General features: G+C 39.9%; 1 protein-coding gene across 5 annotated transcripts in view; it reads right to left on the bottom strand.

The window, feature by feature from the left end:
- GPD2 (glycerol-3-phosphate dehydrogenase 2) overlaps window positions 1–25,757 on the bottom strand; it is a 147,961-nt gene that overhangs the window by 3,584 nt on the left and 118,620 nt on the right. For 4 of the 5 annotated variants that reach the window (XM_086718638.1, XM_086718637.1, XM_086718636.1 and 1 more), the window contains exons 10-16: window positions 12,895–13,029; window positions 12,170–12,345; window positions 11,517–11,648; window positions 10,436–10,594; window positions 3,277–3,389; window positions 3,115–3,193; window positions 2,826–2,924 (exon numbers count right to left, since the gene is read on the bottom strand). In XM_086718638.1, the coding sequence (XP_086574764.1) occupies window positions 2,826–2,924; window positions 3,115–3,193; window positions 3,277–3,389; window positions 10,436–10,594; window positions 11,517–11,648; window positions 12,170–12,345; window positions 12,895–13,029 (893 nt within the window). The remainder of the gene's footprint in view (window positions 1–2,825; window positions 2,925–3,114; window positions 3,194–3,276; window positions 3,390–10,435; window positions 10,595–11,516; window positions 11,649–12,169; window positions 12,346–12,894; window positions 13,030–25,757) is intronic. The other variant, XR_015255235.1, reaches the window with a different exon arrangement.

Here is a 25,757-nt window from a genome sequence, read left to right as displayed (position 1 = left end):
ATCTGGCAAATCGGGCTGCCTTTAAAATGCAAATCAAATGCATCACTTTTTGCCCCTTTAATGTGGTCAGGGCCCATATTTTTTTGAACAACTCAAATATTGGATCTTTAATTTCATTTAAAAATCTTAAAAAGGAATCTCAGCGATTGAACAAAGACAAACCATGACCTATATTTAACTACTCTTTTTTAGTGTTACTGTACTTGACAACTTCAAGTCCCTTAAATCCAAATTCCTTATAGACTTTTTAAAGTAATTTACATTTAAGTCCTTGAAATGGACCCAGAGATCTACCTTAAGAATTAAAAGCACTCCACAGCCCAGATTTTAGTTAATTCATTTTTATCCAATGGATAAAATCAGAATTAGTCTTGAAATTACATGCAGTCAGCGGGCAAAGGCCTTTAATCTGGAAGGCACTTTGCAATTATGAGCACGGGGATTTTTTTTTTTTCCTTTTCAAGTTGATGTGGTTTTAACTATTTGCTTTTCTTGATCTCACTTCCCCAATCTTTTTTATTTATTTATTTGAAAAAGAATGGATTTAGCCATTCATCAGGAAATGAATATGTGTGTGTGTGTGTGTGTGTGTGTGTGTATACACACATATACATATATATATATATATATATTCTCAAATATTTTTAGGGTTTATAGTCTTTAGCCTACAGAGATACATTTCTTAAAAATGGCTCTGAATAAGAGTCAGAGGCATCTGCCAAGGGGCTGGATCACAATTTCATGACCTTATTAAAAGCTGTTTCACAAGCCATTGCTTATTAGAAATGGACTCCTACATGTAGAGCGTCATTAGAGCCCAAACCCAAAAATAAAGTCATGTAGCCATGCACTATCTATAGTGATCCTTCCTAGGGATTATTGAAAAACATATCTATATTCAAAAAGATGTTTAATGGGACAAACATGGGTTCTTTATCATCAGAAAAGAAAATATTTTATTCAAAACAAAACCCTGAAAAACATACTTTACATCTGACAAATGGTATATAGCATAAAGAATGCTGACATCTAAAGACAGAACAATTTATTGTTTATTGTTTTGTCTCTGGTTCCATGAAGACCTTCTAAGTTTATCGGAGCTAACAAAACTGATAGAGTTGGTTTTTTCTTTACCCATAAATATTATATGATGTACAAACCTTTAAAAATTCAAAGTTTTCTTTAAACATTACAAGTATCTTGAAACCATACTATGAGAAAAAAATAACATTTGGGTGTGAATATATTTCATGAGAAATACGGTCAGCATTTTTTAAGTTGAAAATTACACTGTGTATTTATACTTAGTAGAAACATGAATAGTCTCTTTCATTTAGAATTGGACAAGAAATAATTATTTAAAAACTCTACAAGGAAACCTGCAGATGGTTTAAATTATTTTCTATGTGTTTGACTCTATTGCACTCAAGAAAATTACTTAAAACCCAAACCACATAGCATATCCATAAAATTAGATTCTCATTGTTTCTAAAACTCCAGATCTTTCAACTCTAAATGCTGTTGTTTATTTACAACATACATGAATTGAAGCATAAGCTATTTCTTTGAAGAAAAGTTTTCTAAAATTCTGAGAAAAACAATAAAATATTCTCAAGGAAAAAAAAACAGACAAAAAATATATTATATGGTTTCTAATTCCCCAGGTTATATTTTAAACTCCATTTCAAATGTGCACTTAGTTAAATAGTAAGCTAAAAAACTAAACATTCTTTTTTGTAATGCTGGACACAACCTGTGAAAATTTTCTGCATTTAGATTCAACAATGCTCTTATCTGCAGCTCATCTCCAGAGAGACAATTACCATTTCCTTTGCCTTGATATTGTTTGTTTAACTTGACACAGTGAAGAAAGGGCTGACATTGACCAAAATCCCCAGCATTAATTTATTTCATGTTCAGCATTCATCATTGCCAGGGTGCGAGCAAGACCTGGCATTCATTTGAAATACCTGCCCAAGAAGCATTGCAGAAAAAAACCTGGCTGCTTGGAAAACAATGTATTCTTCATATGATCAGAGTCCTATGGACAGCTACAAATAATGCATGGGTTTGTTAAATTTCTCTCTTTTAAAGAACTTTTAAGGAATGATGTGTAGCATCGGGTTTGAAATTAGAATAACAAAATTTACTTCCTTCATGGCTACGATTGAATAATTGAGCCTTGAGAAGGTGGAACGCTGGAAATAGAAATGTTTGAATTATGTGGTCCTGACCCCAGAATACAGGTTTCCTTTCTTTTCTTTTCAGGTTCTCTATATAATGTAAGAATATGATGATTACATTTCCGGTGCTCTAGTGAGCATTCTCAAATCAATACAACTATGAGTTGTTTTTTTTAACTTCATAAAAAAAATTACTTTCCACATTAGAAATATTGCGTTTGCCTCTTTTGAAGCAGGTAACGAATGGTTTGTCAGTGGTGTTCCATGGTATATTTCTCTAAAAAGCATACTTTTTATTCAGTCCTTTAAGCCATAATTAACTTGGATTGATTCTAAATTGCTTAACACAACAGACTTTCTTAGAGGAAGAAAGAAAGAAAGAAAGAAAGAAAGAAAGAAAGAAAGAAAGAAAGAAAGAAAGAAAGAAAGAAAGAAAGAAAAGAAAGAAAGAACGAAAGAAAGAAAGAAAGAAAGAAAGAGCTGGATCCTTGAGGGCAGACATAGCAGCCTTTGCTGGCTTCAAGCTTTCCTTTTTTCAGAATGAAGTGACAACTGTGTGGACTTAAGAATCCTTTCTCAAACAGCCACTCACAACCAAAATATAAAAAGCAAATAAACTTGTTTCCCTTCACCACAGCTCACCTGCAAAAACTCATTGAGTTCAACCTGTCCATTTTTGTTTAAATCTACTTCATTCAGAATTTCATGTAGTGTATTTTCATCCATTTGGACATTGATACTCTAAATAAAAAGAAAGCATGACGTGATGAGGTTTAGTTAAAAATTATGCATACCCTTTTATTAATACTATCAACTTTTCAAAAACTATAAGACAAAATTACTTACAGAAAGCACTAGATGAGGAAAAAATAATCTAATATAACATTTACGTTTTTCTGCTAGCAAGGATATGGAAACAAAAACATATTACCTCTAACACACGCTGAACATCAACAATAGTAATAAAGCCCTTTTGGTCTGCATCAAACTTATGAAATCTCTTCTTGTACCTGGAACACAACACTGAACATTGGAAAAATATACCCACGTAGGTCAAGTCAAGTTGAGAGATATAGAAACTTATTAGAAGTACCTGTCGATGTCTGAAGGCAGGAGGCTAATTTCAGAGCGATCTGTTAACTGTTCTGATCGAGATTTATAGCCCATTTCATAATACAGAAACTTCCTGGCTGTTTCAAGTTCCTCCTAAAACACAGACATATACGAAGTTCAAAGATTTATGGAAAGAATTATTGATTTTTTCGTTTTTGTTTCTTTCTCACTTTTCTGACCGGCACAATTTTTTTTTTTTATTTCTGCCAGTGTTACTGAAGTATAATTCATATTCAATAAAGTGCACCTATTTTACATATACAGTTTGGTGTATACTCTACCACGAGCAAGGTACAGAACATTTCTATCCCCCTAGGAAGCCTCTCAGGCCCTTTTTCAGTTGACCTGCAAGCCTCAGGCAATCACTGATCTGCTTTCTGTCTCCAGAGTTCTTTTCGCCTTTTCTAGAATTTCACGTAAAAGGGTCCAAATAGTATGCAGTTTTTTTTGTGCTTGACTGCTTTCACATAGCATAATAATTCCGAGAATCACTCATGCTGTTACTATTTTGTTTTACTATTTTGTTTCTTCTTACTGCAGGATATTCTTACACAGTATTGTCTAACAAAATCTATAGAACCAACTCCTTGTGATTTGATGACAACTAAAGCAATTAAAAGTGAAAACGCTATCCAGGTGACAAACAACTACTATAACGTGGCACACAGCATCACCGACGGGCATCATGGGATCAGCTCCTCTGAAGGTTTGTTAACAAGGAGGCTGATAGTTGGGTGGAAGTTAGAGTCATGACAACAAACAAGCTCTTGGAACGGTTGCTCTGACACTTTGCAATGTCCCCAGCCTCAGCAGATAGGAACAATTGTCGAGAATGCTGTCTTTCTTACTTTGTCATGTCATTCTCCTGCTGGCTTCCAGCTTACAAACCGTCTTTTTCTTTCCTTTCCCTTTTTGGATTTTGTACTACATTTGCCCACCTTCTGTCTTCTGGTTCTGTTCTTATCTGCCACAATATTTTACAGCTCAACGCTAGTTAAATAATCCCATCTGCAAATTCTCTGAGTACCCAGAGATAGAATTTTTTCTGGCCTGGCATGTAAACTCATTTAGAGCAGCCTCCTATTTGAATATCTATTTCCTCTTACCAATATTTATTTTGCTCTCTTCACACTGAAAATCATTCTCCTTGACAAAAAAAGAAGGAAAGGAATTTGGTATTAAACTATGAGTTGAATTGTTCTCCCTTTTCTCCAGCAGTCAAGAAAATGGTGCTGGGCACTTGAAACAACGATCACTTTGGGTAGTATCGACATTTTAACAACATTCGTTCTTCCTATCCAGGAGCATGGAATCTTTTTCCATTTTTTTGTGTCTTCTTCAATTTCTTTCATAAGCTTTCTATGGTTTTCAGCATATAGATTTTTCCCCTCTTTGGTTAGATTTATTCCTAGGTATTTTATGGTTTTTGGTGCAACTGTAAATGGGATCGATTCCTTGATTTCTCTTTCTGTCGCTTCATTATTGGTGTATAGGAATGCAATTGATTTCTGTGCATTGCTTTTATATCGAAACAATGATCTAGCTTAGGTCTTACATGCATTCTTTTCCATTTGTAAAATTCATTTCGGGTGTCCTTAGTATTTTTTCCCAACATTTAGCCAATTCCTGACACTATTCATACGTCTGCATTAGTCCTGGATACCCTCTCACTGCAGAGCACTTGTCTTCCATCTGTTTTAAATCTGGTGTTTATCAGCTGCCTTTGTTCTGAGTCACTCCATTTCTTCATTGACTTCCCCTTTTTCCTCCTCATTAGGATCAAATTTGAAAGAATTTCTTTTTGTGAGGCACTCTCCATTGACTTAACTGGCCTTCTCTTCAAAGTCTCTCGATGAAATGTGTGTTTTCTCTGAAGGTATAAAATCTACCTTACCAAATAGTAGGTCAGCGTTTCCCAAAACACATCCTAAGTAGTACTAGTATCCCTCCCACCGGCCCTTCCAAAGAGCAAGAGTTGGGTCTGTCTCTGGATAAGTTCCCTTTTGGAAAGTGGCAAGGCATAGAAGCATTCTGAAGGCACCAAATTATCTGCACTAATGAACATGCTTTCATGGGTTTAACTCAGAATTTCCCAAACTCTTTTGCCCACTTGGTCATCTTTTGATTCACACCTTGTGGAACACATTTGGCCATGTCCCATTTTCCAAATGTCCCCACCAGTTCCTCTACCAATCCTTAACTCCCCTAGACAATGTCTTCTTCCCTAACCCATTCTCCCAATTTGTTTGGATTTGATCTTGAATGACCGTGTTCTCTACATTTTGGAAGAAAGGCACATTTCTGATGTATATATTTGTTGCAACCACTCGGTTAGATCCCAAGATCCTTGAAACTATGAGCTATTTATTATTCCCCTAAAGTATTTGGTATCATGCTCAGTGTATGAGTCACTCATTAAGTATTGACTGATAAAAACAACCACAATTCATCTACAGAGAGTTATTTATCACCTTGTTCCACTTTCACTTTTGCAGGTTAAATAATCCCAATGCTTTTAACCTTTTCTCAGAAGTCCAGCTTTCTAACCTTTAATTCTTTTTCTCCCTCTCTTTTGTTCTCTCTAGACTGTCTACAGGTCTCATTAATACTCCTACGGCTCAGATACTAGACAATAACTTTAGGTCTTTTATTTCTGTTACTTTATTGAGGGGGATGGGAGAATATCTCTGAGTACACGAATTTACACATAAAACTTGAACTGAAGTTAAATCTAGTTTCCTCAGGAGGGAAGGCCAAACACAACCAGTTTACAGAATTTTCTTCCTCCTTCCTACCTCCTACAGCCTGAATTCCTGGCACAAGATATCTTCCTGCATATTCAAATCTTTCCAACCATAATTTTTACAGGAACACATTATCCCCAGTCCTCCTATACGGTAAAAATGATTGGCATTAGCAAAGGAGCAAGTTTCAGTCTTGCATCGTCTCTGCATGTAGCTTTAGTCGAACAAATTAAAACTCAAAACTGGAAGAGCTACAATCAGTCCTGCCAATGCAGAGGCAACAGAACAAGGTGGAGAGAGAGTGTACGCCTGGTTTCGGTCCCAGTTCCTCGACTTACTAGCTGTATGAACTCTGACTGAACTTGCTCCCTGAGCCTGTTTTCTCAACTACAAAATGGGGGGTAAAGGTTATCTCTGGCAGACTTGCGCTCGAGTTCAGGAACTCTTCAGCCACTGATTTCCACCATCAGTACGCTACAGACATTGCATTTAAATGACAGGAAATGGGGTGCCCGGGTGGCTCAGTTGGTTAAGTGTTGGCTCAGGTCACGATCTCATGGTGCGTGAGTGCAAGCCCCACATCCACGCTGACAGCACAGAGTCTGCTTCAGATCCTCTGTCTCCCTCTCTCTCTGCCCCTCCACTACTCTCTCTCTCTGTCTCTCTCAAAAATAAACATTAAGAAAAACAAAACAAAACAAATTTAAAAGAAAACATTTACTATTAAAAAATTTACTACGGGAAATTTTTTAAATGTAGGGCCACAGCTTCCCCCCTGGAGACCTTGACTCTGAGAGTCTAGTCAAGTCTCAGAATCTGTTCTTTTTTGCTACATTCCCAGGGGATTGTGATATGTAACCACCTTTGGGAATATACACCAGAATGAGAATGCTTTTTTTTTTGTAATGTTTATTTATTTTTAGAGAGAGAGAGAGACAGAGAGAGTGAGCAGGGAAGGGGCAGAGAGAGAAGGAGACACAGAATCTGAAGCAGGCTCCGGGCTCTGAGCTGTCAGCACACAGTGAGACGTGGGGCTCAAACCCACAAACCGTGAGATCATGCCCTGAGCTGAAGTCAGGCGCTTAACCAACTGAGCCACCCGGGCAGCCCAGAATGAGAACACTTTAAGGACAGCACCTATGTCCAATCCTTTCTTACACCTGTGGCCTATGACACAGATGCTCTGTTATGTTCATTCACTCAACAGTTATTTATTCAGGCCCTACCGTGGCTGGTTACTGAGGTTACAGAAGCAAAGCAGATCAGTTCCTCTCCTTTGGAAAGCTTATTTCCTGGATGAGAGGCAGACAACAAATAAATAAACTAAATACGTGGTATTTCAAATGGGAATAGGTGCCCAAGAGAAAGATAAAATAGGGAGAGGGAGAGAAAATGCCATTCAGAAGGGTGGGTAGTACTCTTTTATTCAAGCCAGTTAAGGAAGGCCTCTTTGTAGCAGAGACCAGCAGGAAGTTCAGGGATAGGCCATGAGGGTATCTAGGAAGGAACATTGCAGGGAGAGGGATCAGCAGGGCTTGAATAAGGAAAAGCAACTTAATTTGTGGGTTGCAGGCGAGTGGATGAATGATGAGACCAGAGGGTTCAGAAAGGTGGTGGCCAGATCACAATGATCTTGTAAACTGCTGTAATGACTTTGGCTTTACCCTTAGTAAAAGAGAGGGTGTTTCAGCACAGGAATTGTTAATGATTGGTCCTCATCTTACTAGTCTATCAGCATCATTTGATATAGTAGATTACTTTTCTCTTTTTGAAATATTTTCTTCCCTTCCTTCTGGGCTGCAACTCTGTTTTTAGTCTTTTCACACCTTCTCCAACCTTGCTAGCTATCACTTTCCCTTTCTTGGGGAGTCTTCCATATCTACCCAACTTTTTCTTTTTTTTACCTTTATTTACTTATTTATTTTGAAAGAGAGAGAGAGAGGACCAGTGGGGAAAGGGGAGAGAGAGAGACAGAGACAGAGACAGAGACAGAGACAGAGAGAATCCTAAACAGACTCCGCACCACCAACACAGAGCCGACTCGGGGTCAAATTCATGAACTATAAGATCATGACCTGAGCCAAAACTAGGTACTTAACTGACTGACCCACCCAGGCCTCTTTATAAATTTTTTTAATGTTTATTTGTTTTTGAGAGAGTGGGGGAGGGGCAGAGAGAAAGGGAGACAGAAAATCCAAAACAAGTTCCATGCAGTCAGCACAGAGCCTCATGCAGGGCTCGAGGCCACAAACTGTGAAATCATGACATCGGCCAAAATCAAGTGTCAGATGTTTAACTGACTGAGCCACCCGGGTGCCCCAATGTATCCAACTTTGAAACTCTGGAGAGCTCCAGGGCCGTCTCTGGACAGCTTGCTGTTATTTAACTACACAAACTCCCCATTTGATCTCATCCAGCATGATGGCTTAAATGCCAACTCCAATTTATATCTTTTTATATCTTCAGTTCAGACCTCCCCTCTGAACTTCATTTGGACTGACACAGCCAATGATCTGGCGTATATTTTAATAGAAGCACAGGAGTTGCTAAAGTAAGAACACCGTTTTGTGGGAGGGAAGCTATTATAATAAACCATGGAAGAAATGCTAGTGGCTGGAATCAGGGTTCTAGCAGCTGAACGTGTTAAGGGGGCACTGAATTCAAGCCATTACTTAAAGATAAATATGATATGGTTTGCTGATGGATTTAGATCAAGTATGATACTAAGATTTAGGCTTACGCAACCAGAATGTGGAATAGCTTTTTTGACATGGAGAGGTTAGTAGTAGTGGTGGTCATGGTTTGGGGGAGGTAGGAAGAGATCCAAGAGATGGGGTTATGTACTAAACGGTTACCCCAAAAGCCATAGGTTGAAAGCCTAATTCGAAATGTGATGGTGTTCGGATATGGGGTTTGGGGGAGGTGATTAGGTTTAGATGAGTCTTGAGGATGGGGTTCCCCTTTCTCCCTCCTTGTCCTCCATGTGAGGACACAGCAAGAAGGCAGCTCTCCGAAGGCCAGGAAGAGCACTCCAAACCAGACTTCCAGCCTTCAGAATCGAGAGAAATAAATGCCCATTGTTTAGGCCTCCCAGTGGGTGGTATTCTGTAAAAGCAGACTATTACAGACTAAGACAGATAGGGTTCCAGAAAGTAGTTTGGGAAGGAGGGAGGAATCAACTCTGTCAATGTCACTAACTGCATGGGTAACAGGAGGACCGAGAACTCACGAGTATATTGTACTGAGCAACAACATGGAAACCATAGGGAAGTGTGATCACAGCTACTACAGCAAAGTGGCAACAACAAGCTTAAATGAATTGGGTTCAAGGAAGGCTTACGGGAAAGGGACTGAACCAATGAGTACAGAAAGTGTATTTTTTTATTAAATACACAGAATGCCTCTGCATATTATACTAGTTGGGTTTAACTAAAACACATGATAATCTTCCACTTATCACAACAAGCCCAGGGTAGTACATGGGGGCATGTGAGCATCACTGGCTTTCTTTCTTCAATCTGGATATAAAATTCCAAATGACACAAATCAATAAGTATTTAGTGGTCAGGCAGTAAAACCGCTATTTCCTACCAAAGGCCAATTTGCAAAAGTGTGAATTTCACTATAGAATACATTCTAAAAGTGTTTTCAGTGGAAACCAGAAAAAGTTCTACCCACAATCATTATTATCCTACTTTTTCAGGAATTATGACCACCAAATTTAAGAGTATTTTTCTCTGTAAGGGATTTTCCAGAATCAACCAACACATTTTGAAACCAGAATATCTTTGCCGTTTCCTAAGACCTAGCAATATTAAAACACACTCCCACATATTAATTGGCAAGAAATCTAAAGTTACCACTGAAAACCATGCTAGCCTCTATGAACAGACCAAGACATCACATGCTATAACAGGAGCTGTGGTGGGGCACCTGGGTGGCTCAGTCCATTGAGCATCCAACTCTTGATCTTAGCTCAGGTCATGATCCCAGGTGCATGTCAGGCTCTGTGCTGAGCATGGAACCTGCCTGAGATTCTGTCTCTCTCTCTGTCCCTTTCCCCTACTTGCACTCTTCTCCCTCTTTCTAAAATAAAATAATAAAATAAAAAAAAAAAAAGTCTTTCTTAAAAAAATTTTTAGTGTTTATTTAATTTTGAGAGAGAGACAGACAGACAGAGAGTGAGGGGGGGGGGGGGCGCGAAAGACAGGGAGACACAGAGTCCAAAGCAGGCTCCAGGCTCTGAGCACAAAGCCCAATGCAGGGCTTGAACTCATGAACCGTGAGGCCGTGACCTGAGCCAAAGTGGGATGCTTAATCCACCGAACCACCAGGCACCCCAAAATAAAAATCTTTATATTAGGAACTAGGGTTTTAAAAACCACTATATAATACCTCTTTTTTATAATCATCCCAATTCAGTTCTCTGCCCATCAGTTCAACAATCCTGGGAAGGGCTTCCTCTGCGGCCTGGACATTTAGGAAAGCCAGGCGAGTACGCCGTGAAATCATATCCACTGCCGTGCAGGCATACTCCTTAATCCCGTATTTCACCTGAATTTAAATTAAAGCAAAATTATTAGTTTAGGCTTTTTCTTAAAAAGAAGACATAAAATTTCACTTAAGAAAATTCACACTTAGAGAAGTGACGTTGCTCTTTATATACTCTGGTTCTCTAGCAGGCATGAGACAAATGACGACATCATACAGGTTCCCCATCTGCCTGCCAAAGGAGGTTCACAAATTGGGACAAAGTGGAAAAGACTTAATGCCTTCCTACCGAATTGAACCTGGCCCAAACATGCAGACTGCATCCTTTCTCATTTACCATCCATAATAATCACTCTCCTCTTTGCTAGTGCTTAATATGGATGCTAATTTATGTCACCAGCAAGGCAAAGAATATTAAACAGTATGGTCTCCTCTCCTTAGCTGTCCAAAGTTTTCTGTCTCAGAGTATGCAGATGATGGAAGGCCTGCATCCAATCAACAAGCAAAGGCTTACTGGACATTCATGTTTTAAAGTACAATGAATCATAAATAAGGCGCGGCCTCTGGCTTCACAAAATGTAAAAACCTGATGAGAAACAAAGCTTCAATCTTTGAGAAGTGAAGGGCCATATCAGGATATGTCATCAGGCAGCACACGAGTGGAAACAACTCGAAGAGTTACAGATTTACAGATGGGGCACACAGCTGTGAAGTAAGAAGGCTCGTGTGGGATGGGTCTGTGGAGGAGGAACAAATCATACCGTGTTGTCTATTATTCTTTTGATTGTTACCATTTCAGTATCAGTTCAGAATTTAAGTTTATAAACGAAAGGATCTGTGCCAGGAAGACGTGTCGCTATAACCGTTTGGGCTGGCAAGTGGGCATTGAAACGTAGCTACACAGAAGTTTTAAAGGAGATGGAAAATGAGCAGGTGAGGGGGATCCCAGGGCAGACCAGAAATTCCCACACGGCCATTCACGTACCTCTGCTTCAATGTATGGAAATTCTGACACAAGACGCACTCCCACTATAGGCCACCTTTTTCCGGTTACACTTGCCATTTTGGCCACCTCAAAAGCCTTGTCCCCATAGGTGGCGGCCAGATGCTGTGCAACCTAGGGAAACAAAACCCCAACAGGCGGGTACCTTGAATACCAATACTTCTCGGCACAGAGCAAAAACTGCACACGCTTATCCTGTCAGTTTTTCACAGCCGGTAACTAATAGTTCCAGGAGGGTATTAGGTTTTGATTTTGTGGGAGGAAACCACTTGGGCTCTGAATGCTTAGGCCAGCACTAACTCTGCCACACATGTATCACTGTATCAGTGACGGATGAAGCTTCGGCTTCACTCTGCCCGCAATATCACTTGTGAAGAACCGCCTTCCTCAGGCTCGAGACAGAAAAATGTGGGAGGCTCTGTCTGTGGAGAACAAACCAAAGAAACTCCGGATTTTAAAATAGAAACTCGTATGGGCACTGCCTTTTCAGCTCTTTTCCTTAGTTCACTTCCATCGTTATGCAGACAGAAACAGACCCAGCAAAAGGAAATTCTAAATCGGGGAGGCCTCCTGGTTGCCAGTTCTGTTAGTGGCAACGGTGAGCGCAGGTAAAGGGTAGGACGATGCACACCCACCTCACTTTCAAGGCCGTAATCCTGGACAAGCCGAATATAGAGTGTGGGGCTCCAATCTTTGCCTCCTTGAAGGAAAAGCCCAACCGTTCTGCTTGGCCCTGCTTTCAGATCGTGAGTCTTGATAGCAGCATTTATGGTATCTTCTGCCATAGAGCGATACGTTGTCCACTTCCCACCTACATAATTCGATGAAGAATTCATTAGGCTACCACCCCTTATTTTCCTCAGACTTACCCATTTACCAACTTATTACCACCAAGATTCACCTGTTGTTTATAACCAATATGGCGCAGCAATGTGTAAGACTTTACTCAGAATCGGGGCGCCTGGGTGGCGCAGTCGGTTAAGCGTCCGACTTCAGCCAGGTCACGATCTCGCGGTCCGTGAGTTTGAGCCCCGCGTCCGGCTCTGGGCTGATGGCTCAGAGCCTGGAGCCTGTTTCTGATTCTGTGTCTCCCTCTCTCTCTGCCCCTCCCCCGTTCATGCTCTGTCTCTCTCTGTCCCAAAAATAAATAAACGTTGAAAAAAAAAAATTTAAAAAAAGACTTTACTCAGAATCATAAAATATATATATGTGTGTGTGTGTGTGTGTGTATATATATATATATATATATATATATATATATATATATCCCTGTTCATTAGCATCAAGGGAGATTCTGGTGTGACAATTTAACTCGCGATCCTATCTGAAGCACATCCCAAACAAAGGTAATATCCCATACCTGCTATAGTGATGAGGCCGCTCTCACTGATATCCACAACATGATTTCTGGAGATGGACTGAGTGTCTGCAGACTTGGGATCTGTGACAAGGGGACGGATACCACTCCATGCTGCCAGGACATCCCCTCTTCTCACTGGGAGAATCAATCGTAAAGGTTGATAGGATTCCTCAACGATAGCTCAACAAAGCTATGGCATAGTTAATAAGCAGGGCAGAATTCAGGAAAAGGAACACAGGGATATACACTTCGAAAGGGAGAAGAAGCCCTTAAAGATAACAACTGAGTGAGTGGATAAGTACAGCAAAAACTCGAAGAATTATTTTGTGACAAAGATAATCTCCATGAAAAAAAGCGAAGAACCTGAAAATCACGGGGGGGGGGGGGGACGGAGGGGGGACACTGGTACTAAAAAGGAAACAAAAGAAACATGTTAGCAGCCCTCAGCGCGGGGGGCGGGGGGGCAATCTAAAATAGCTGAAAGAAACAACAACAAAGTAGAAACAAAGACAAACCAGTAGATTTATGACTTGTTACATTTCCTCCTAGAATATATCTAGCTATCTCTTTTCAGGACAAAGATCCTTAGTAAACAAACAAGCCTGTAACAGGATATTATCTCCCCTCATCAATGTTAACTTCTTATTGAGCATTTAGAGTAGGCTTAGCCTTGTCAAAGCACTTGATATGTACTTTTCATTTCATTTCATCTCACAAAGACCCATAACATCAGTTATTATTATTCTCACCATACAGATGAGAAAAACAAAAAACAAAACAAACAAAAAAAGAACCTGAAAAAGTTTAACTAGCCCAAAGCAAACATTTTATAAATGGTAGAACATCAGAACCCAGTTCTTCCCGATTATAAAGTTCATATTCTTACCCACTAAATGTACCCACCATCTTTCAACTTTTGACAGTCTTCATGCCCTTTTTCTTCTCTCATCCCATTATCTTTTTAACTGTCACAAAAACAGGTATACTGGCTCCTCCCAGTATAGGCACGCAATATTTGTGTTACAGTGTATGGAAGGTCTTTAAATATTCAAGATACCATGGAATTTCTCTTACTGTCTCTATCAAAATACAATCACCACTCTGTACCAAGAATTCATGGAATTTACAATAGAATTAGACAGCTGTTGCAGAGCACTCATTACTGAACTTAAAGATGGCTAAGGAGAGTAGCCTAGTTGTGGTTCTCATGCACCGTGAGGGGCATGGGCAGAGACCCAAGGGCAGAGTTTTCAGAATCCACTCTTCTTTACCCAGATCAGCTTTAGGAATGGCTTAGCCCCTTTCTTCTCCACTCTACACATCAAGGAGATGACCTCATGTACCAGCCAACAGCTGCCAAATGATATAGACTATGAGGGAGTGAATGCTTACCTGGTCCTTCTGCACTTACTTTCATAAACCAGTTAAATTATTCCTGGATAATGGAAGAGTAAGTGGGGGGGTGCGGGGGGGGGGTGGAGGTTCCTGGGTGGCTCAGTTGATTAAGTGTCTGACTCTTGGTTTTGGCTCAGGTCATGATCTCAAGGTTCATGGGATCACATCGAGCCACCATATTGAGCCCCCCATTGGGCTCTGCACTAACAGTGAGGAGTCTGCTTAGGATTCTCTCTCTCCCATTCTCTCTGCCCCTTCCCCGCTCTCTCTCTCTCTCAAAATAATAAATAAACTTAACAACAACAACAACAAAAATGCTTTAAGAAGAGTAAGTGCAATTTTACTTCTACCATGACTTGGGATCAGGGGTTACCTCCTTCATCTAATTCCCAGCTATTGAAAAGATGACTGTAGATAGTCTTTGAAACATCAAGACAATGGGAAAACTGGGTATCCACATGCAGAAGGATAAGCTCAAAATGGATCTAAGATCTATACATAAAAGCTAGAATGATACAGCATTTAGAAAAATATATATATACAGGTCTACATGACAGGGAGCTTGGCAATGATTTCTTGTATATGATCCCAAAGGCACAGGCTAAAAAAGAAAATAAAAGAGAGAGATAAAACAGATTTCTCAAAATTAAAAACTTTTGTGCATCAAAACACATTATCAACAGAATGAAAGGGTAACCCATGTAATCGGAAAAAAAAAATTGTAAATTCTATCTCTGTCAAGGTGTTAGTAATCAGAATATATAAGAACTCTTAAAACTCAATAACTAAAAAAGACAATGTGATGAAATCTGGGCAAAGGATGCGCAAACATATTTCTCCAAAGATCTCCAACTGGCCAATGAACACATAAAATGATGCTCAACATCACCAACCACTAGAAATGCAAATGAAAACCACAAGGAGACACAACTTCACGTCCATGGGGATGGCTATTGTAACCAATCACAAAAAACAGAAAATAACAAATGTTGGGCGAGAATCGTGGGAGAAAGTGGGATAGCCTTGGGCATTGCCGACGAGAAGCTAAGATGCTGCAGTCAACTAAGAGTAAGTGCATGGCATTTCCTCAAAAAGTTCAACATAGAATCACCACATGATCTAGCAATTATAATTCTGGGTACATACATACCCCAGGGAACTGAAAGCAGGGAAAATTTGTACACCTCCACGTCCATAGCAGCATCATTCATAATTATCGAAATATGGAAGTAACCCAAGTGACCACCAATAGATGAATGGATAAATAACATGTGGTCTAGGGGCACCTGGGTGGCTCAGCTGGTTAAGTGTCCAACTTCAGTTCAGGTCATGATCTTATGGTTCGTGAGTTCGAGCCCCACATCAGAAACTGCTGTCAGCACAGAGACCACTTCAGAAACTCTATCCCCCCTCTCTCTGCCCCAACCCCATTTGTGCACCCACTCTCTCTCTCCCTCTCTCAAAAGCAAGCAAGCATTTAAAAAATGCTAATAACATGTGGTCTAGACATGCAATGCAATATTATTAAGCTTTAAAAAGTAAGGAAATCCTGACACATGCTACCTTGAAGACATGCTAAGTATAATAAGTCATTCACAAAAGAACAAATATTGTATGGTTCCATTCATATGAGATACCTAGAGTAGTTAAACTCATACAGACAGTAAGTAGAATGGTGATTAGCAGGGGGTGGGGAGGTGGTATATGGGGAGTGAACGTTTAATGGGTACAGAGTTAGGGAGGATAAAAAAGTTCTGGAGATTGATGATGGTGATAACTGCACAAAAATATGAATATATTTAATGCCACAGAACTGTATACTTAAAAATGGTCAAACTGATAAATTTTGTAATATGTATATATATATATATATATTTATTTAATCATAATTTTTAAAAAATCAAGACAAAAGGAAAAATTGACAAACTTCAAGTCTCAGAAGATTAAGACAGAATTTTACAGAAGTCTCAGGGCCCCTACAGCCCATGCCATCCCCAGCCTTAGTTCAAATTAAAATCTCTCATTCAGGGGAGCACATTTTTATGAGCACTGGACAGTGTGATTTTAGATCCCACTCAATGCTTGGTAGAGTGCCCTTGTACAGTGAACCTCCTGTGTTTATACACAGCACTACCTGAAAAGTATTTAGAAAATATCCAGCAGACTCTTTATGTAAAGAGCTACAAAGACTCCTTGAAATGATTGGAATAGTCTAATTATTATTTTATTATTATTATTATTATTATTATTATTATTATTATTATTATTTACAAAGTGCCTAACCAAGTACAGGAGAAAGACCCTAAAAACAAGTTCTACTGAGTGGCAACTGGGTGGCTCAGTCAGTTAAGCGTCCAACTTCGGCTCAGGTCATGATCTCACAGTCCATGAGTTCAAGCTCCCCATCAGGCTCTGTGCTGACAGCTCGGAGCCTAGAGCCTGCTTTGGATTCTGTGTCTCCCTCTCTCTCTCTGCCCCTCCTCTCTCTCTCTCTCTCTCAAGAATAAACATTAAAAAAATTAAAAACAATTTATACTGAATGATAGATAATCCCTCCATCTTTATCTCAAATGGAAAAAACAGATTTCTGGTAAAGACAAATTCAACTAGGTAAATTTGGCATGATTTAATACAGCTCCTTGAGGGCCACACTCTTTTTTTTTTTTTCGTTTTTTTTTTTTTTTATTTTTTGAGGGTCACAATCTTAACACGACTATAATCTGAAAGAAGAGGCACCCGTACACGTCTACAGTGGTGGTTAATCAAATCCATATCTAAACATGGGGTGCGAAAGAAAGAAGAAACATCATACATACATACATACATACATACATACATCATACATACATACATACTGATGCAGAAAGCCCAAGGCTTCCAGTCTTGTTAACTGGAGACCTAAGGGAGTCTGAATGCTGGGATTCCATTTCTAAACCTGCCCCTCTGATATGTGTAATTTCTTCATTAGGTTTAATCCTGATGGCTTCCATGGAATGAGGGTTAATTCTTGCTTCACGCAATTCCACAAAAGTCTTGTGTAACCTCAACACAAATCATGCAATGTTTTAATCTTTACAAAAACCCTAACTAGGAAATTACCGCTATTTTCCATTAGAGTTCAAATAGCCCTCTGAGTCAAAAATAAACCTTAGCCAACCACATACAACGTCACTGTGGTCACCACAAAGTCTGCAGCGTGTGTCTGTGAAATTCCTTAGGTAGCCACACTGATCAGGAATTTGGCTCCAACTTTTAAAGTCCTCTGACTGGTTTTAAAATTATTTGATGGAAAATGAGACTCTCTAGAGTAAATCTGTAACATATGCAAATCTTCTTTGTGCAAATGCTTTACCTTTTTTTTTTTTCTTTTTTCTTTGCCTTTTCTGGTATATCAGCCAGAAAAACACATCTGTAAAATTGCGTTGTTGAAAACAAAAAGGCCAAACTAAAATATCCAAGGTTTTCATTCATAGAGGAATATTAAATAAAACAATGTGTATACTGACATCATTTTTAATCCTTACTCTTGATGTTGATACTCAACAAAAGAAAACACTACCAAAAGAGTTCATAATGTGTTAGGAAACTTAATTTACTTTATATCTTAGCGTTCAGCTTTTTAACCTCAGACTTATATCAGATAAAGTTGGGATTAAATTGATTTAAAAAGATTTTTTTAATGTTTATTTTTGAAGGAGAGAGAGAGACAGAGGGAGATTGGGGGAGGGGCAGAGAGAGAGGGAGACACAGAATCGAAAGCAGGCTCCAGGCTCTGAGTTGTCAGCACAGAGCCTGACGCGAGGCTCAAACCCACAAACCTTGAGATCATGACCCAAGCCGAAGTCAGATGCTTAACTGATTGAGCCACCTAGGTGCCCCAGGATTAAGTTTATTTTAAAAGACACATGTAAGATAAATAATCAAATTTTAAATCATATTTAAAATATGAATCAGTCTTTATGGTCTGCAGGATTTTTACAGTATTAGACCAGAGAGTGGTTGGATCAGGCTGTCTATCAGTTTTCTCCCAAGCTTTTTATTTTATTTTTTTTTAATTTTTGTAATGTTTATTTAGTTTTGAGAGAGGGAGGGCGGGGCGCCTGGGTGGCGCAGTCGGTTAAGCGTCCGACTTCAGCCAGGTCACGATCTCGCGGTCCATGAGTTCGAGCCCCGCGTCAGGCTCTGGGCTGATGGCTCAGAGCCTGGAGCCTGTTTCCGATTCTGTGTCTCCCTCTCTCTCTGCCCCTCCCCCGTTCATGCTCTGTCTCTCTCTATCCCAAAAATAAATAAACGTTGAGAGAGGGAGGGAAAGGCGGGGAGGGGCAGAGAGAGAGGGAGACACAGAATCCGAAGCAGGCTCCAGGCTCCAAGCCATCAGCACAGAGCCCAACGTGGGGCTCGAACCCACAAACTGTGAGATCATGGCGTGAACCAAAGTCAGATGTTCAACTGACTAAGCCACCCAGGTGCCCCAAGTTTTCTCTCAAACTTAAGATTTAATGATTTTTGTGGATTATGCAAAATGCTATTTTCTGCTGAAGGATAAAGTGGTTGTACCTCTCCACCACTGGAATTAAGTAATGACTGGTCAGGGACATCGGTATAATCTATGTCCATAGGGCAGAGCATAGTTAAACACACAAAACATGAATTCTAACCTCTTGTATAAAAGACAGCAACCAACTGAACTAACATATTTCTCTCCTTATCACCTATTCACCCACAGTGGAAACCTTGCACTTTGTTAAACAAACCCTAATTAAAGTTGTCTGATGAAAGAGATTCACAAGCAGTAGACAGAATAGAGAATCGTTAAGATACCTTTTAATTCTGCCTGAAACTGCTACAGCCATATTGCAACCATAGAGGAAACAACCGCAGGATAAAGCCAACTTGGAGGGTGGGAGGGTGAAGAGAAATAAGGGCCCTGTGCCTTAGACATCGCAGAATCACTGAGTTCATCACCTCTTGAGCCTTCTTACTGCTGGAGGTTTTTGGGTTTTTTTTTTTTTTTTTTTTAACAAGATGATAAATTTATTTTATATAACAAAAAAAATACAGACTCAGCAACTCTCTTCAATCGAGTATTTCCTTCTCTAAAAGTGTATATAAATACCTCTAGATTCTGGACAGCCCCACTGTTCCTTAGACTTTCTGCAGTGCTGGAAAGGTCCTCTAGCCACAAGGTCCAATTCGCTAGCCACCAGCTGCATGAGGCTATTAAGCACCTGAAATGTGGCTCGTGTGACTGAGGAACTGAATTTCAAATTTTATTTAATTTTAACTAATTAAAAATGAAATTTCCACATGACATGCATACGCACAGGCCATGCCATTACACAAGGCAGCTCTAGAATAAAAATCCCCAAGTAATAAGTAGATCTCAGCCTGGTCCTGGGAGATCATCAAGCTGGGGACCTTCCACAGGGCCACCTTGCCCACAACTCTAATTGAGCATCCTTTCGGTGAAATGTGACTGCATTTCCTTGGCTCAGGAGAATACAATCTGCTATAATAGTGTGCTTTCCCCGCAAATACTTTACTGTCCCAACATGTTCCACGTTTATCCTTTCAGAGTATCCTTCCCTCCTACTCATTTCATGAGTTAATGAGAAATGAAAAATATTTTTACTAAATTAAGCATTCCTACCCTCAAGTTCGTACCCAGAAATCCTTTCTGTCATTCAGGTTGCAGCCAAGAGTAAGTAGTGGATATCACCCTACTTTAAATTCTCCAAGGTATGATATGTGAAGAAGATAACTCAAACCAAGGCCTTTATGCGTCAGAGCTCAAAAATTCATCTTGATTTTTTTTGGTTCTTCTACTACCAGGATAGCTAGACCATATTTCATTACTGTTTCATTTTTCCCACCAGGTTGAAAGTCTTCAGCAATGTCAATTCTAATATTTCCCAGCACCCCAAATACTCCATCAAGTATGGGTCACGTATAGTGATCAATAAGTATGAAGCGGCATATTGAAACATTTTGAACTTCTCATGTCAAGCAAGAACATGTGACGTTACAAAAATCAAAAGAAATAATATATTTGGGCCTCGGAGCCAATATCCCAGGCTGTAAATAAAGTACCTAATGACTATATATTTAAACAATCGGGTAGTCTCTTTTAACATAAATGAGTGCTTTAGTAAAACAAGATGACAGGAAACAACACTACTGTTAAAGTTGGGAAAAGTCCTCATTAAACACCACTTGTTAGACCGATTCACCCAGATGGCACTCAGTTGATTTTTTAAGTGCCAAATGCCCAGATGTTACAAAACCCACGTACCTCCACGGTGTATAAAAGTACTTGGCACTATTTTCAAAAAAGGTGTTGTCAAAATAAAATAGTCCTTTTACCATCGTGTTTGAGAATTATTTTTATTGCAATCCCAATGCAGGTTTTAGCATGTATAATATATAAAGAGTAAACTCTCAGTAATAAAGTTAAATAGACATTTTTCACAGCTGGCTGAAACGACTAAGTGCTGTGTAATTGTTTCAAATTATAATGAATATTTTTACTCTTAAAACCTTGGCAAGACAAGGGTTTGTTTTAAAAATTAATAGACAATGAAGCCCACAGGATGTGGCCATTAAGAGCTAAATGTGTGGTTTTGCTTCACGTGAGTTATTTAGCCACACGTTCTGGGGCGTTCTTTCTCATGTTTGCCACTTTCCAAAAGAATCAATAAAAAGCATGTGAAAATATCTAAATGAACACAGGGGAAATAGTGTCAGAAATCAATACGTCTCTACCAGCATGTTTAACCTGCTGAAATGAAGTGTTAATCACAGAAATAAGATACCATATTACATTTATAAACTAATGAAACTAGAAAAAGCAAAGCGTGTGACACTATAATTAAACAGCTGGAAGACGTCCAAGCCTGTGTAAGTTGATAACCCTGGTACAATCTCTGGCAGTGAAAAGGCAGGTCTGCAGCGAGTTGATACGGCCAGCTTGGTTGTTAATTGAATAACCGGCAATCTATAAACACTACTAATTGCGTGTGTGGGAACCTGTGTACAACTAAAGACGCTGCCTGAAGGAGCACTCCAGAAAGACTACGTGAATAAAGCGCTCGGCAAATCTTCTGTCTCGCTCGATCCCTTTGAGTCAGAGCTTGGTTCCCCCACTGCATCCTTCTGATTAACCTCTACACGGCAGACTTAATGATACATTTTTCAAAAGATCGTTTTTCTTCCTAACCCCGCTAGGCACCGCACAACTGTCAATGCCCCATTTCAGAAAAGAACAAACCAGTCATCGAGAAAATTCAGCCTGTGAATGGAAAGCTTTCGAAATCGTAAAAGAAGACATGGTCTTATTCCCAACAGGCAAAATGCTTTTCAGAATTGTTGCGACGCGTTTTGCAGAAATGTGGCAGCTGCTGAGAACAGCACGGAGTGTTAAGATTTGACACTTTTTTTTTCCCCCTTCCTTAAGGATATAGCCATTTGGGGAGGCTCGGAAACCGTTGTCAGAATTTTACTTATTCATCCATTTAATAAATCCTTTTAAGCTGATTATGTCAACCCTGGTGACTGCAAAACATTTCACAACTAGGGCTCTAGGATCTAAACAAACTTTTTATTTTTTAGGTCTGTAGAGAAGACCGCTTGGCCCAAGGGATTAGTTATGAGATACGACACCTCTTCTAGCTTAACATTCAGATCCAAATAAGGCCAGTCTAGAGCAAAGGTCATTATCATCCTGCAAGTGTCTAGCAGCTTCCAGGAAATGAATTGAGAGACTTAATCCACTCCCTGGTGGATATAATACCACATCATAAAACCCAGGACTACCATCGAGAGTACCGTGCGGTACTTAGCAGTGCAAGTATTACAGCTGGACTGACTTGGCCTCATCGTGGCTCCAACACGAACAAACTGGGGGCTAGGAAGCCTCAAGTCATGGGGCCTCGGTTTCTGCGTCTGTAAAACAGGAACTGCAGGGTACATCTCGTAAGGTTGTCATGAGGAACCAAAGAAAAAATGAGGGCGACGTGCTCAGTAGAGTGTCTTGCATGTAGAAAAGTGCTCAGGAATTGTAGGGTTTTAAAAAATAAAGCATGTATTACCCATTACAGACAAACGGAGAGATCAAAATACGTGCACAGCACCAGCCTGTGGCCAAATAACTGGGTAGTGTCTGAAGCTGAGTTTCTCTCTTCCATTTCATCAGGATGGAAGAGACATCGAATCGCACCAGAATTCCTTGGAAAAAATGACAAACTTGAACGTCTCCACTTCAAGACATAGACATACATTAGCAAACTGCGTTCTATCCAGACTGAGGGTAACGCCTCACATATGAGACCTTCGGTCAACTAGAAACAAAGATGAAAACAAACTATAAGGAATCATTATGAATTAATTGTATTAAAAAGAATAAGTTGGTAAGTCGGAAAGGTGTGATAGATGGTGTGCACAGGGGAATAAATGAAGTATGTGAAACGGCTGTCACCTTTGCTTTCACACCAGGTATTTGCTGCTTAGAGAATTTTTAATCTCAAGAGTCCCCAGGCTGTTAGAAGAAAAGGCCGGATGTACACTGTTTAGATATTAATTTCAGCCACTTTTACCAAAAATCACAACTGGCAAAAAAAACCCTCTTTGTTACTTTTACCAAGTAACCTGACTAACAAAAGGCATGCTAAGTGACAAGAAGTTACAGACCAACCAAGCCCCGGCAGGTATTGCTAAGTCCTCTGTCCATTCACAGAAGAAAGTGGGGGGTGGAGGGGGTACACGATTCAGTCTCTGCTACAGCCCAAAGGCTCATTTCACTGGTGGAAATCCCCACCTACAAAACGGGCACAGCGGCCTTTTGGAACCTGCACCTGTTTCCAGTATATCCAGCCTCACAGCACATATAAGCAGTTAGATTTCTCATCTTACTGCATTTGAACTTTAAGAAGCTGGAAACTGTCAACAAAGAGCTCTCTGCTCTTGAATTAATTTTATTTCTTGCTCCAACAACCCAAACTTCCTGCTCTTAGGGCCCAATATCAATCCACTTTTAGCTAATATGGTACTCAGGTGAATGCAAAATGTAGCAGGATTCGTTAACAATAATCATTTATACATTAAAATATAATCATATACAGAGGCACCTGGATGGCTCAGTCGGTTAAGCGTCTTGACTTCGGCTCAGGTCAAGATCTTACGGTTTGTGAATTAGAGCCCCGCCTTGGGCTCTGTGCTGACAGTTCAGAGCCTGGAGCCTGCCTCAGATTCTGCGTTTCCCTCTCTCTCTGCTCCTACCCCGCTCATGCTCTGTCTCTGTCTTTCAAAAATGAATAAACATTAAAAAAAAAAAATACAATCATATCCAGATGAAAGTCCTCCTAGATTTCAACAGAAAGTATCTAGCTAAAATTACATTGCATTTTGAATACTTAAATATGGATATTAAATAAGGCATGACCATTTCCCAAATAACTGTGTGCATGTATATGAGTGTGTGAGAATACAGACATTAGTCACACAAATTTCAGTTATGAGTGTGTAATATACCTGTACCATTATTGTAGATCCCAAAGAGACGTCACTCAAAATTAAAATGTATCCATTACTTGAAATCAGAAGAAACTACCTCTATACAATATGGATCATTCAATTAAACCAGGAGAGTACCCTGAACAATTTTTTTTTTTTTTTAAGGAAGTTTGCTTGTTTATAAATGTGTGATCACATGATGATAAAAAATCCCTTGGGGAGGGGCGCCTGGGTGGCGCAGTCGGTTAAGCGTCCGACTTCAGCCAGGTCACGATCTCGCGGTCCGTGAGTTCGAGCCCCGCATCCGGCTCTGGGCTGATGGCTCGGAGCCTGGAGCCTGTTTCCGATTCTGTGTCTCCCTCTCTCTCTCTGCCCCTCCCCCGTTCATGCTCTGTCTCTCTCTGTCCCAAAAATAAATAAAAAATGTTGAAAAAAAAATTAAAAAAAAAAAATCCCTTGGGGAAAAAAGGATTCATGGACTTTAGTGAGTCACATCAAGAAGAAAATTGTGGCTTTGTATGTCCTCCACTGAAGCCAACATTATAGAAGATTCCTGACACAAAAAGATGAAGACTATATATTTTTCAAAATCTAAAAATTTCTACCTTAATATAAAAAGATTTTCAAACTGCTACCAGCGTCAAAAACCCTGAAAACACCTATTACTAATTTATTTCATTTCAACCCCGTATTGAGGGGCATACCATATAGACAACAAGCTTTGTGGCTGAATAAAGAATCCTTACCCTCAAGGAACTGCAAGTGAGAATACACCTTAGACTCCTGCCTATATATAACATTGTGATATACTAGACCACCGTTCTACAAAAGTTTGGTGGTTTCCAAAGTGGAAATAGTATTTTGTCAAAATGAGAAGGTGGGGGAAAGGGCATCCCAGAGCAAGGTTTCATCCTAAACAAAGCATGAGGTTGAAAAGTGCACGAACTGATTTGGAGGTGATAAGACCACAGAAGGCACAAAGGTGGAGTACTGAATATAAACCTGCAAAGACAAGTTGTGGAGAGCCTTAGAGATAGTTTAGAGCCAAGCCAGATAGCTTAGAATTTCTCTGAAAGTCAATGAGGAACATCCAAGGGATGTTTTTGAGCAGGGAAGTGATGGTGAGAATGGTGTTTCAGAAAGAGGGTGCTGATGGAAGGGTGAGACAGGGTGGGAACGGGGACCTGACCTTGGGAAGCCAGTTAGAAGGCCAGTGCAGCTGCTTGAGAAGTGACATAGGCGTGACCAGGACAATGAAGTGAGAGGGGATTTACAGGGTACTGCAGAGTGAGCACAGATAGGAACTGGACTGAATGTGCAAAGAGAAGGATCCCCGAAGATGAGAGGGGCGCCTGGGTGGCTCAGTCCGTTAAGTGTCCAACTCTTGATTTTGGCTAAGGTCATGATCTCACGGTTGGTGAGTTGAGGCCCTGCATTGGGATCTGTGCTGACAGGGTGGAGCCTGCTTGGGATTCTCTCTCTCCTCTCTCTCTGCCTCTCCCTTGCTCTCTCTCAAAATAAATAAGCATTTAAAATAAATTAAGACTATTAAAAAAAAAAAAAAAAAGGCCAGCATGCTATTTCTGGCTTGGGTGACTGGATGATAAGGCTGTTAACTGAGATAGGAAATAGAGAAGGACAATGTTAGGAAACTTCAGGAACTAGGTGGGATAAAACATATTCATTATATATATGCAGTGGAGAAAATACTATTAACATCCAAACTAAAAGTAAGTATGCCCTGGTTAGCATGAAAAAGAAGTTAACTTTGGCTCTTTCAATTAAAAAAAAAGCATACTGGGGCACCTGGGTGGCTCAGTCAGTTAATCTTCCAAATTCTCCTCAGGTCGTGATCCCACGGTCTGTGAGTTCGAGCCCTGCATCGGGCTCTGTGCTGACAGCTCAGAGCCTGGAGCCTGCTTTGGATTCTTGTGTCTCCCTCTCTCTCTCTGCCCCTCCCC

Source organism: Puma concolor, chromosome C1, assembly GCF_028749965.1.
Source record: "Puma concolor isolate L17-30 chromosome C1, mPumCon1.1.hap2, whole genome shotgun sequence".
Classification (NCBI taxonomy): domain Eukaryota; kingdom Metazoa; phylum Chordata; class Mammalia; order Carnivora; family Felidae; genus Puma; species Puma concolor.
The sequence above is the reverse complement of the archived record's forward strand: the minus strand, read 5'-3'. Positions and strand labels throughout refer to the sequence as shown.